The 14,587-nt window shown below is 36.7% G+C and overlaps 1 protein-coding gene across 1 annotated transcript in view; it reads left to right on the forward strand.

Annotated features, from left to right (window-relative positions):
• The window catches only part of IQCH (IQ motif containing H), a 72,911-nt gene that overhangs the window by 24,950 nt on the left and 33,374 nt on the right, over nt 1-14,587 (forward strand). The window contains exons 11-14 of the mRNA XM_049812921.1: nt 2,688-2,771; nt 5,134-5,309; nt 9,585-9,857; nt 11,792-11,983. Of these exons, the coding sequence (XP_049668878.1) occupies nt 2,688-2,771; nt 5,134-5,309; nt 9,585-9,857; nt 11,792-11,983 (725 nt within the window). The remainder of the gene's footprint in view (nt 1-2,687; nt 2,772-5,133; nt 5,310-9,584; nt 9,858-11,791; nt 11,984-14,587) is intronic.

The raw sequence follows: 14,587 nt of genomic DNA on the forward strand, positions 1-14,587 counted from the left end.
TGTATATATATCAAAGCTTCCTCCTGTGTGTTACAGGAATCCTTTTTAAAAACAGTTTCAGTTGAACAGTAGGTGTGCCAAGTATAGTGAGAAAAGTTAGGTATTATTTATTAGACCTGTCCCAAGCACTCAAAAAGTACAGGGTGGCTGAATCTTAGATAGCTTGTTTTCCTCCTTCCCCATGGTTTCTTAAACTGTCATGTCATGTCCCCCCCTACTCTGTACTGCTACTTCTTTTTCCAAAGCAAGTTTGAAGAGTATCGTGGATTCTTTGTTGAGAGAAGACACTTTGAGATGAGCAACATTTGTTAAGAAAATGGCAGTTAAAGGGCAGTAGGTCATGGCTGAGGTTGAAAGGGGAGGTGAAAGCAGGCCCTTCACCATTAATTCATACACCCCTTGCTTTAGTACTTTTATAACTCTCCGTACACTTCCCTCTGTGTGAACTGGGAGCGTTCCACTGCAGTCATTGTGCCGTACGCTAACGTAAAACTCACATGAAGGAGGAAGTGCCCTCAGTGTCCTTTCAGTGCCACTGAACTGAGTAATCAAAATTCTTAGTTCTCACTTTGCAAGGTCAACCCTCCTGCAGACCAGCTCCACCAGTGGGGTGCCATGAAGCACTGATCCCTTGTGCAAATGAACAACCACATCCTTGAGTGTTCTGCCACCTCCAGCTTTTGTCAACACTGCTATTTTCAGACACCATTTGGAGTTTAACTTACCCAGATTGCAACTAATAGATCAACTAAAGTAGTGGTTCTTTGAGTCAAAATAGGATCTTTGGCTTCTGGCAAATGCAAATTTATCTGAAATATTTCATGCATTTGAGACCAAATGCCGTGGCACAAAATGCTACTGATACGTAAACCAGCTGTACATAACAAAACACAAATGATGGCACAGGTAACAAAACAGAAATGATGGCGCATGTTAGAGTTGTACTGGAACATGTAGACTATGATCACAGTATATGTAATTCATTTGGGTGGAATTTTGTTTAAACTACAAAGAAAGGAATATTAAGCCTCTGCCTTTAATAAGCATTGTCAGATCAGCAGCCATGTAAGGACAGAGTCTTCAAAATGTATCAGGTGTGAGGATTAATGTGGTTCATAATGTCCATTGGAAGGTGAATGATTCACAAGGAGTGAATATTCCTCTCAATAAATCTAACGGGGCCATGTCAGTGGAAGCTAATGTATTGTGATTAATATGTTTTATTAACATATCTAAGAAAAGTGCATGTGGTAGTTGGTATAATGCTATAGTGTATCTGCAGAACCATAGCAACATGCAAGTTTTAACTTTTGTTCGATTGCTACTTTATTATTCCTTTCAAATAATTACTGATTTTCCAAGTGATATTTGCATGTTATTTTTCTGCCCAGGTTTAGTTCTTAAAAACAAATGTGTTTTCAAGAGGACAGTTTAGTGTAGGGAAATCAGCTACTTTCTACATCTGAAATATAAATGTTTTGAAATTGTTAAGGCAGCATTGTTAGTGGCTTAAAATTGGTCCCCACCTGAGAGAGCAAAATGAAGCCTTGAGACTCAAGTTTAAGTAATCAGAGCAAGCTTTTTCAAATTACTGTAGTTTAATATTAGAGTGGAAAAAAGATCAGTATCTTTTACATTGATGTAGTTCTGCAGGTGCCTGGTACCATTGTGCTAACTACAATATGTAAGTTTTACAAGAAATTACTAAAAATCAAACTGGTGAATTCCATTTCTCTGTATTTTATTATGTTCTGGTCTCCTGTGTGCAAAGTGTCATTGCCACAGCACCTTAGAATGCTGATTACTTGTAATAATTGTCCTTTTAATTTGCCTGGAAGATCCACTATTACTATCTTCTAAAAAGAAAGCACTGAAATATTGAGCAGATTCTAGTCAAACTAAGTTTTTCATAAGTTTCAGATGATTGGTCATGTGCAGATATATGGAAGTATTGTAAGGAACTTGTCACTAGATCACTCAAGATTTTATGCCGAATGCTGAATATTAGGTTTAACTTCCTTATTGATTCAATTACAGCTACTGCCCCTAGCAACTCACATTGTGTGGTTGTGTGTGTGTATATACACACTGATTAATTTAGAATTAGCTGAATTTAGAAATTACAGGCTTGGAGATTATAGTTACAGTGGTCATGTCATTTACTGCAGTGTTTTTGAATGTGAGTATGCAATCAGTGGGGAGTCTGACCTCCAGATAGATAATCCAAGCTCAGACAGGCTGCCACTCATTCCTCCTCTGCAACAAAGTGATCAGGTATCACTGAGACATCTCCTTAATGAAGTGGGTTTTTTGCGTTTTATCTGTGAGAAGGACAAAATGTACCAGGATTCTTGCTTAATGGTGGTATAATTTTTTTTCAGTGCTTAAAAAAAAAAAACCAGCAACATAGAAGACCCAAAGAATATACTCAGTCTACATGTTTATAAAGCTCTATAGGTCTGTAACATTTAGGTCTGTATTTAAAATCTCATGACATAAAAACATGATGTTACATCTGTTCACTAATAAAAGTAAATTCATAAAGATGATGCAATTAGTGCTAGACCATGTTTGGGATTTGAAATACTTCTATTACAGCTTTTTTTAATCCAAAAGTTTGATTTCTTTCAAATGTGTACCACGGGTTTTCTGAATAAAATTTGTGGGGGGTTTTACTTGTTTTCCAGGATATTCCCAATGCATCCGTGAGCATATTCCTGATCTTGCTCTCCAACAGAATATGCAGATGGGAAGGCTGTGTGACATACTGGGTATGTTATGAGCTGTTGTCTGCCTATTTTTTTGATCATTATTTGCCCATAATTGTGAGTAAAAGAGAATGACTGATGAGGACTTTCTTTTTGTATTAATGTTGAATGTAGAGAACATGTAAGATCAAAAGTCATTTATCTGCTATGGCGTTTGCTTCTGTCCACTTTATTCATAAGAAAAACATGCTGATTCTTTCCAACTCCGTGATAAGGTAAAGCAGCTTCATCCTGTGGCATGCTGAGTACCACAAACGATCAAAAGTGTTTAGTGTTCTACAAAATTAGGTAGCTAATTCTGCTAGTGTTCATTCAGGCTCATACAGAGAGAAAGATGTGCTAGAAAAGAGCAAGGCCTTATTTAAACCAATCTTTTTTAAATTAGCAAATGAGGCAAAAGACATACATTTAAAAGTTTTTCCTAGAATGACAGTCCTCTTTTAAGCAATGCAGTGAAGAATATTATTTGTCAGTGACCAACTTCATTGGCTCCCTGGAATGACATACTTTACATGATTCATGTATATTTCAGTATCATTATTATTTTATAAATGCCATTTAGTAAGTTTGTAACAAAAATATATTAGATCCAGAAATTTACAGTTGCCTAAAATAATAATGTAATTGCCTTTATATATTATCTAGGCACTAATATTGGTTTTCCACAGTACAGTTTTATTTTTTTAACATAGATATTTTTTGTCTCTAAAATGATAGAAACTTAAAGGGACAAAGTCAACACATTTAACAGGCATTCTTTCTCATTTTAAAATCTGTGAACATGAAGATTGGTTCTGCTGTAAAATGTAAAATAGACCATGAGTAAGATACAAGCTAGTTAAATATTAACTAAATTATTAACTAGATCAGATGCTTTACCTGTGCCTGGCCGAAGAGCATTGATATTTACCACATTGGTTTTCTTTTTCTTTAGAATACCAGAGGATTTCCTTGCTTGTTGTGACCTCCTCTGAGTTAATCTGTCTCTGGAGCCCCACTGTGTCCAAAGGAAACTTGTGTATCTCTTTATAGGGCAGTGCTAAAAGTAGTAAAATGTGTTGCAGCATTTTATTCAACAAATTCACTTGAGTTTGTCAGTTTTTGACAGTGCAGTCCATTCAGCATTACAACCAACATTGGCAAGTAATCTTTTTGTACCCTAGCTGGTAAATTTTCAGGCTCATTTTGCAAGTCTGAGTAAATGCCTAAAAGCAATAGAGTATTGACTAACAGTTCTAGTGAACTGTTCTTTTAATTATTTTAAAAAGTTATATGGTAATGAACTGTATTATATAAAGGCTCTGTTGGGGCTTCAGATAGAGGGCTGATTGTTGGATGCTGTACTGCTTTAATGCTTCAGTTGAGATTCTGGCCTTACATTTTTAATGTGGGTTGTTTGCCTGCAGCAGTATGGCACAACAAAGTGAATGAATGGGATATCTTATTCCTCTATAATGTTAGGCTCAGGGTTTCCTTAGTCCAACACTTGCTTTGCTTCTGATTCATTCACATGTAATAGCAGTTGTCCCTGGCACTTTCCAGGATCTTGTTCCTGCGTCCAGTAAAGACAATGAAAGACTTCCTACTAATTTCAGTAGGAGTTGAATCAAAATCTATGAGTGCTTTTTGGCAGTGTATTCTATTGATGTTGCAAGGGCCATTAATTCATTAGCTCATCTATTAACATTAATATTTTATAAAAGCCAAGTAGTTAAAATTTTCCAAAACGGCATTTATTGAAGACTTTCACTTTCTCACCTCTAAGTGTTTGTGTATACACTGTCTTTCAGCCCAAGTTGTTCTACATGCAGAAAAACAGATTTTCATACTGTGGTATTTAACTAGCTAATCTGCACACTCACATGCTCAGCAATAGTTATTAATGGTATCCTACCGTGAGCTTTTATGTGGACAGGACAAGAATAGGAACAGGCCATGCAAAATCCAGGCAGCGTATGAAATTGCAATTTCATCAGCTTTCTAAACTTAATAGCTCAGTTTTATAATTTACTGAAGTTAATGGGATATATTTTTAAAGCAGTGCGCAATTCCCATTGATGTTAATGTGAGTCATGCATATAAATCCCCCTGCAACACTTTCAAAATTCTGCCCCCAATATGTTCTGCAGATTGAAATCCGAAAACTAGCTATTTCTTTGGGTTACTGACCTGTCTTCAGAGAAATGCTGAAGCACAGAAAAAGCCGTTTAAACCACTAAGATTTGGGAAGTACAGATCTCATTTTTATTTCCAGTGCTCTTTTAGGGAAGCTGTTTGTTAGCACATGATCAGAAATTATCAGATTACTGTTCTGAATGGAGTCTACCTTTCTTCCAGTAATGAATATTGTGCCCCTTTGTTTTAGATGCCAACGTGGACGTCATCTACATCTGCCCCCTTCATCTGAGTGAGGAGTTACTGCAGTATTACAATAAACTCCTGGGTCTGCAGGCAGCTGTTAGATCTGGGAACCCTGAGGACATGGGTGACCTGCAGGACAGGTTCAAAATTCTCACCCCTGAAGCTATAAACAGCTTCCCTGTGAGTTTGTCTTCTAATTACTACAGCTTGAGGGATGCAGTAAAATTAAATTGGAAATTTTATAACTTGTAACGCTCTGGTACACATCAGTGAAATATTATTGCAAGTTTAAGGGCTTTACTGATTAGACTACTAGTTAGAGCATTGGAAATAAATATCCTGGTTTAGCTTTATAGACTTAGTTGAGATAGTCCTATATTGGCTATTTGTAGATCACTGTCCCTTCTTACTATATGCTTGGGACTGGGAACTTGATAGATTTATATCTCTGAGCAAATTGTAGCAATAAACCATTCTTATTACTCAAACTTTATCTCTGAGTAGCCCAGCATTCAATCATTCATATGTTCATAGTGCTTCTTGCAATTAAATCCAATGCAGAGCTTCTTAACAGAACTTAAAACAACTTAGGTTGGGTAATACAGAAATATTAGTTCCAAACCTGTCAAGTCAGTTTTAAATCCATGTGCTAAAATATGGTCTAAAAAGAGACCTTAATTAATGTACACTACGTACAGTGTTTCTGAAAATACTGTAGGGCAGTGAAGACTCTTTACAGTGTAGAATAATTTTATATTGTAAATTTTAAGTCCACAGTGTCTTAGCTGAGATTTGATTTTTCTGAAACTTTGTGGTACATTTATATCTGTAGGTTCTATGATGCTTGAAGCCCTGCTCCTGATTTTGATATATATTAATAACCCTCTTCTAGTTATTGTGTTGAACAAGTATTAGTTATACCATGTACTGATTTAAACTGATTGTTTCAGAAGGTAAAGAAACTTTTTATGTTTTATAAATGTGTTGGGTTTCAAATGTAGTTCTCTAGTAGCATACTGTTCAGCAAAACACTTGTATATATCTATGAATCCTTTTCTGTTGAACTAGTCTGAAAGCACCTATGTGAGAAAAGTGCTTAGCTCTTTTGCTGTGTAGGGAGAGACCCCTGAGTCAGAGATGTCTGATAGTTTTGCTGTAGTTAAAATGAATTCTGTAGGTATGAATGTGTTCTGTTTTCTCTGAAGTAGGAGAAAAGCATCAAGATGATATTTGTGTTTTTAGGAGCTGGCTTTTCTTTAGTATCGTCCTTTTATCTGAATACTGGAAACCTACAAGAATCACAGCTGCCTGTGCTGGGCCTTCACCTTGTAAAGTGAAATTACTGGGATGGTAAAGCCTTGATAAATACCAGTGATGTATTTTTAATTTTTAAATTGCTCTTTGACAATTGTAGCTGTTTTTTCTCTGGCTACTGGCTTATTTTTCCAGGATTAACTACCAAATATTGGAAGCTTTAAGAAACTTTCTACATAAAACGTGCTAAAAAAAAAATCTAAACCACATCACATTATGGATAAAAGGTGCTGCTAAACATGGACAGGCTGTCCAGGAATGGAAAATGTCTTTCACAGACAATTTTGGTCATGGTGATTTGGCTGAAGTAGTTTCAATGCAAAAGCAGGTTGTTTTCAGGCATGCATCTCTGGTGTATAGCCTTCACTCTTCCCATTTCTGTTGAAATATTCCAAACAAAGTTCCTTTCCAGGTGAAGAGCAAACAGTTTTGTGAAAATTTATTATGCAGCTATGATTTACTGGGAGAAGTTACATGCTCTGATGTAGGGAACTACCTTAGTTACAAGGGCTACATGGTTCTTTCATGGCTATGGATCATGCTGCTCACACAGTTGTGGAATGCTGGGAAGTGTATTAGAGCCAAGTGCCATCAGAAAGAATGGGCAATCACGGGTTTCATGTGATGCCAGGTTGAGGTATACCCTTGGCTGTTCAGTGTGGTGCACCTGTTTACATGCAAAAATCCTCAAACTACCTTGTTTTCATTAAGTATGTGTTCTTTACCACCTATTAACTAATGTGTCCAAGAAATGTATCTTTTGTGTGGAGAAGAATGTGTACTCATAACTGATCATAGTCATCCACTGGCTTCAGTGACCTTGGATTTAGCTGTCATTTTGTCTGTGTAAGATTCTTTTTAAGGATATTTCTTCTGGGTTATTTAATAAAAAAGCTTTTGTTGTACCTAATGTATCTAAATTTATTCCTAATATATGAAAGTATGGCTTGAAGGCCACCTTAGTAGGCTCCTTTGAGCAATTATAGAAGCACAAATCAGCTTTGGCCAGTATCCTAATTGTTTTGATGAAACTGGATGGGAGGAAAATCTGTGGAAAAGACACCCAGACACAGATAACCCTGTGCTCCTTGGCGTCTGCAGAGGGGAGGCAGAGAGAGACTGTGAGGAAAGGGTGTCCATATACCATTGTCCTTGGGCATTTGCTAGCTATTAGAATGACCTCTTGTGACCCAGTGCATCCAGGTGCCATGAGAAACATCACCAACAAAGGGTTACACTACGCTGATTCTCAGCTAGTAACGTATCAAAACAGTGTAGCAGTAGCTTTGCTCATCATGGTGAGGCTGATGCCAAGGTCATCTTCTCTGATCTTGAGAAGTTTAAAAGAAAAAAATCGACAGGCTTGAGAACCAGGAACTAGCCCTTTGGTTAACCTCCTAACCACTCTTCTGTGCAGACCTGCTGGAATTTGGAGGATTCCTCAGTTCTCCTCCTTTTACCTGCTTTCACTCACACTACTATATATCATGGTGGCTATACCACTCTCAAAGCAGGAATGAACTAGATTTTACAGCCTGTTTCCTGCACTCCTTAATTAACTGTAAAATCCATTATTGAGAGACACAAAGCAAATCTCGTCCCTACATCACCACTCATGGCCCCAGGGAGCAAGTGACCGGGGCTGGAAATTGATCCTGTTCTCTACATGGCAGAACTCTGCCATGAGACCAACAGAATGGGCCATCTCCCTGCTTTTATACCAGTGCTCAGGAGAAAGGAAACAAATGAATCAGAACATTAAGAGTCTCGGTTTTAAAACTGACGGAAGGAAAAAGACTTCGGGAAACTTGTTTGTTGCTCTTTTTGCCCTTATAATTTTGTGACTCCCTTTTTGCTGCCAGAACTTTGAAGAGTATCTCATTTCTTTGACTTATATCCTCACTGTCCTTGCAGTATGTCTGACTCCTCTACAGAGACACTTGGGCACTTTTTGGAGCCATGTGTTTGGTATGAGAAAGCGCTGAGAAACTGGCAAAAGGGGATTTCTTTTGTCCACTTCCATGGGCTCCCACATCTCCTTTTCCACCATCATCCCCATCCAAGTATTGGAATCAGGATTTATACTTCAGTCCCTGTGAAGGAGCATCCAGGACTTTGAAGAAAAATATTCTGGGTTCTCCAGTCCTAGAAATCCCTAGCAAATCTGGTATTTATGCTATCCTGAAAAGGAATACTTCCCTGACTAGGGCCTAAATTAGATGAAATCTCAATGCGAAGATTTTCTTCTTGCGATTATGATTTGTTTATGGCAATCTATCACGGTGGATGTCTCTTGTACTATTTCTGCATGATGTCCATTCCTATCTGTCTCAACCTCAGCACGCCTCTATATCTTTGGAAAGATAATTGGGTTATTTGCAGACCATGCACAGGGTATGTTGTAGCAAATATTTTTGAGGTTTCACCTGCCGTGATTAATATTTTTAGTTTAAATTTAGAGGTTATAGCATCTGTCATGAACAGCTTGTTCAGCAATAGATCTTTTTTGGAAGAAATTAAAAATTCCTTCCAAAAAGTTGAAACCCTTGTACTTTAAACAACAACAAAAATACTACCCTCTCCTTGAGTACTCTGCAGTTGCGTTTACAGTAGCTATCAGAACTACTGTGTAATGGAAATGTATATCCCCAGTAATTTAATGTGATCAGTGAAAGCTTTTGTAAATCAAAGTGTTTTATTCTCAGAGAATCACTTAAAATACTGCTGAACTGTATGGTGAAATACTTTCCCTGCTATAGGGGTTTTTCTTCATTTTTGTATTGATTTTTAGGAGCTTTAGAGTTAAACCATGCCAGAAGTGTTGCTGAGATGAATCACTATTATCCAAAGGCCACCAGCCTCTCTGCCGACTGACAGAAGGATAATTCCGCATGGATCAAATAAATACAGATGTGTAGTAATTAGTTCTATTCCCAGTGAGCCCATTTCCAACACACTAAAGATGTGCACGATTATGGAGCCTCACCCCAACAGCTTTTATCAATTTAAACTGCTAAGCTACAGGATAGGTCATAACCCAGCCTGCTATTAATAATGTATTTATTGTGTGCAACATTATAAATTAGGTTCATGGAATAGAAAAGAACACCTTTTAACAAGAATAATGTTATCTTTATACAGAAGCATCACATGTGCCTAGCCACTCAGCTGAAGTACAGTCCCAAGACAATCAAAAGAATAAAAATTCTTATCCAGAGCAGAGATGCCTACATTATTGGAGGGGTTCCCCACAAAGATGATTTAGCAGTGGCTGACATGCTAAATGTGCCTATACTAGGCTCGGTGCCAGAAGTGGCTCATCTCTATAGTACCAAGTCTGGAAGTAAACAAATTTTTGCCAGTGCTTGTGTGCCAACCCCTCCTGGAGCATCTGACATCTACAACAATGAACAGGTAAGCAGGACGTGGTCTGGGATGTGTCAACATGCAGATGCCTGTTTTCACTTGATAGGATGCAAACTTTGTACAATTGCAACAACTCTATTGATTAGACCCTAACTGGGTTTGATTAAATCATGTATGATTTCTTTCTTGGTTCTATCTGACCAATTAAATGCAGTTTGTATCCTAGTCAGGAAGTAATACAATTGTTCTGGTATTCTTCATGGTCTTTCTTGAGAATATACAAGAGTGTTTGGTCCAGTTATTTCAAACAGTTTGTGTTGCTCTTCCATGAATGAAGTCATGGCCTCAATGAGATTAATAGGAGTTTTACCATTGACCGTGAATAGAACAGGGATTTCTGGGAAGCTAAGTATTTGATGAAGGAAGAATTTCTTCTGCTTAGGAAGTCAGCCTATTCAAATTGAGGTTCACTGAGCATATTTGCAACTGGAGTTTTACATTGTACCTGGCTTATCATTGGTAAATTCGCCTATCTTGTTAGCATGACCAGTAAGAAAAGAACAAAATATTACTACACTAAAATTACAAGGCACAAGAGTGTTCTGTACTGTGTTTAGTTTACATATGTTTATTTTGCATTCAGTGCCTCAGTATTTCATTCTATAAGCTGATTTTGCAATTTGCAGTGATATGTCTAAGAATGATCTATACTGATTTTTTTAAAAATATGTTTATAGTGGTGCTACATCTCATACAGAAAAATAATCAGTGCCATGGTTTGTAGGTACTCCTACTTCTTAGAGAGGCTTTTCACATTGCTTTGCTTTTTATTAATCACCTTTAACAGTGAAAACAATCTAAGCTACACACATACATTGCAGCTTCTATAGTAAATGAAATAAATGTATGATCAATGATCTGAAAAACAACTGATTTATTGTTAAATAATTTATCTGAATCTAATACTTTTGATTAATAGTACAGTGTTACAGAAGTTATACTTCTGTTGTCTGCTTGTATGAAATACTGACATTTTAGGTTAAATAATCAAAGCAAGGTGATGCTATGTTAAAGCACAATTCAATTTTCACTTAAAGATAGCACATGATTCTTTATGATTGGTACAGTCCTTACAACATTATTGATCCTTTCCATTACTGTAGGGGAGTCATCAAGAAAACCACATTTATGTGGTTCTCAAAAGCCACAAATAGCATCTGGAACACACATGTAATTGTATTTTAGGTCAACATTAAAAAAAATAAACAAAAGTCCCCAACATTACTGTGTAAAAATGTAGAAGGCTGTAGCCAATGCAACAAGATCTGGTAATACTTTTACCAGGTTCAAAGGCATTTGCAGTTTCTAAGAAGTTAATTGCATTCTACACCAGCTGGGCAAAAGGCATTTTAAAGCCATTTAAATCTGCATACATACACAAATAAATAATTAGCATTTTTATAAAGCCTGCCTGGTAACTCCTTCATACATTTATAACCTTATAATGTACTCTCCAGTAGGAAAATTTCACAGATGTTAGCCTGGTGTTAGAATCTGGCACAACTGTTTCTCAGATTTTGCAAATAGCATAGTCCATCCCATGTTATTCCCTGTCACAAACATGTATTGAGCTGTACTGATTATCCAAAACCTAAGATCCTGATTGAACAAGAAAGCCTGGACGGGCAAATTCCTCTCTGCAGAGTACATTGACCACCAGAGGTGCTCAGTTGCTGTTTGGTAGTCTGCCCAAGTGGACTCAACTACAGGATAAAGGCCATAGATTCTTCATCAAAAAATGTTCAGGGTTGCTTTTGCTAAGTCTCCAATATAACTGTAAAAACATTAGCATCTCTAAGAAACAGAAACCATAGTTAGAAAATAAATTTCAAGTCCAAATATGAGAACTGGAGGTCTAAATCAAGGAACAATTTAATATTATCATAGTGCAAAATATCTTTGTGTCATTGCTTGCTCCACAGATGATTAGTGTTCTCAGCCAGCTGATCATTGACAACATGGAAGTGCAGCGTTGGTTGTTTAAAGTGAATGATGAATGTGGAGGAAATGGCACTGCCTGTTGCGACATTATCTCACATTTGAAATGCTACCACTGGGTTCAAAAGGAACGTCAGAGATACAGCCCTGAGATATGGAGTAAGAAGTGGGCACATGTAAGTAACAAAGGAGCAGGGTGTCTTGTTTGTTGTCGTGGCTTCTTAATAGTACACCGGGGTTCTTCCTCACAGTAAATCTTTTCTTGGAACTTTCATTTTAAGGCGTTAGTAAGAGTTGATATTACAGAGTCCAGACTAGCTTGTACAAAGCAATAAGCAACAGTAATTCAAATGAAGCTGTTAAATATTCCAAAATATAAATGAATACCTGGCATCCAGCTGTGGAATAAGTTGGGTGTCATAACGCTTCATTCATATGCAATAATGTGCAAATGTTTAGTGAGTTTTTTATTCAAAGTGAGGACATGTATAAATGAAAGTATATAAGCGGCAGAGCCTTATATCTACATAGAAACTTGGAATCATTGGAACAAAGTGGTGTACTAATATAGTTGAACAATACTAATCAATTTGAAACCACATACAAACTGATTACTTTTTAATCTGGCTTTCTAAGGATCATTTTTATGTACATTTTTCCTCAGTAATAACGTTTAAACCTGTTAGCCATTTTCAGCTGTATAAGACAGAACACTTGAGGTCTCCAAGACCATTAGACTCCTGCATGTTTCATTACAGTGGGTGTTTAGGTAAGGAGAGGTAGATACTTAACTGAGGGAAACAGTATAGCATGAACTCATGCACTACTAGATTCCTAAGAATCCACAATTGAGAGAGGTTGTAAGATTATACATTTCAATGGCAGAAAAATCTATATGAAACTACACTTCATTAGTTCTGGCATTCAGAGAACTATTTGTAGTTTAAATATTCATTGGTATTTAAATGTGTTAATTTCAATAAACATTTGATATTTCTGTATATTGTGCCAAATTCATTCCTAATGTAATGGTTTTAAAGCCAGAAGGAATGTATCCAGAAAGAATTGTTTAATTTACATAAACTACTCATTATAGCTCTTTTGATTTTTTTTAATTCAATCAAAACTGGTTCAAAATTTCTGTTTGATTGAATGATATTGTATATTAAAATTTCAAATTGTGCTGATTACAATTCTGTTGCATTTGACAACTACAAAATTATTCCACATTATAAAACAGAGCTTATTATATAAAGCTAAAGGGCTAATTTCTCTGATCTCCTAAAGATCCCTCACTCTGCGCAAGTCAAACAGTGTGGAGAACTGGAGAGCTACCCTAGTGGAAGCATTATCTGGCCACTGAGCTCTCTGGGACATAGAGCTAGCAGAATATACCCAGATCCTGCTCCCACCATCTGAGTCAGCAGGGCAGAAAACATGATTCATCAAGTCTAGTTCTTTGCTAGTATTAATTCCCTGTATAAGTAGTATTACCTAGTGTTAGTGTTCCTGTTTCTGTGCCTTTTTAATTCTTTCATGGCTATGTGACTGAATAAAGGACGTAGTTATAACTGTCTGTCTTTAGTTTCCCTTTTATAGTGCATTTACCTTGAGCTTTGATGCAACCAGGAATCAACCCATTAGAAGCCCTTAAACATAAATATTTGTTGGAAGTTGGAAAATACATACAGAATAACATATTTGATCTAATTTCCTAGAGTCAGCAGGAAAGCTTCCACAAATCCAGACCAGTATTAATGTGGGCTTTGGCAAAGCATGAAACTTGCTGCCATTTTGAACGTCTTGTTTGAATATGTGGTCCAAATTTTTCTGCTTTCTGAGTTTAGCCCTCTTTTGTAGAATGGGAGACCTTTTTTATATATAATGAATTGCAGTCTCCACTGAGTATTACCATTGAGAGCAGAGGATTAAAATCATCCTTTGTTAAGGAATACCATTGTAATGATACACATTTAAACATCAAAGCATTAGTTTATAAGCACAGGCATGCTTTAATGTCCTATTACAGTATGTAGACCTGTTTCTTTTGATAATGAAGACATTGTGTCATCGGCATAGGCTGCCACATACAAAACGTATGCTGGCAGGTTATTAAAAAATTCAGCTTCTTGATGAAAGACTATCCTGCAGGCTAAGAGTACAGTGAAAAGACTCTCCATTTTGGTAGAATTATTAGAAATGAGAATATGACTGTAAGCAGTAAATTATGTTAATACTTACAAATAGCATCATTTGCATAGCAGTTTAAGACACGATACCCAGATTTTCCTTATTGGTATGTAGTAGGCAACAGATTAAAAATAATGTAGTTTGTGAGTTTGAATTGTGTAAAAATCTACTCCATCTGAAAATGAGACTGATTTTAGATGCCTCACTTCAAACGTAACATTGGGCAAACAAAAATGCAGGACAGGATTATCAATGTATTTTACCTTGTTAACTTAATGCAGCATTTGAGTTATCTGAACAATTATTTTGCTACTGCATAACGGGTAGAATTCACAAACTAAGCTGAATGTCTCTGTAAGGCCTTCATCCTACTGTGCACTGCTGAAGTCTGTCAGCTTATAAAAAATTTTATCCTGCGGCACAGATTCTAATGATATTCAGTATCAAGAGAACTGCTGCCTCCACAAGTGTACATTTGACAATCATGAGGCCATTTGTGGAGACATTCTCCAGTGTGAAAAAGAATGTCAGGATCTGGCCCCAGTTACATGCAAAAAGATCAGTAAGTACTGAGACACCTTAGCAGTTCA

This window comes from Accipiter gentilis, chromosome 10 (assembly GCF_929443795.1).
Source record: "Accipiter gentilis chromosome 10, bAccGen1.1, whole genome shotgun sequence".
Classification (NCBI taxonomy): domain Eukaryota; kingdom Metazoa; phylum Chordata; class Aves; order Accipitriformes; family Accipitridae; genus Astur; species Astur gentilis.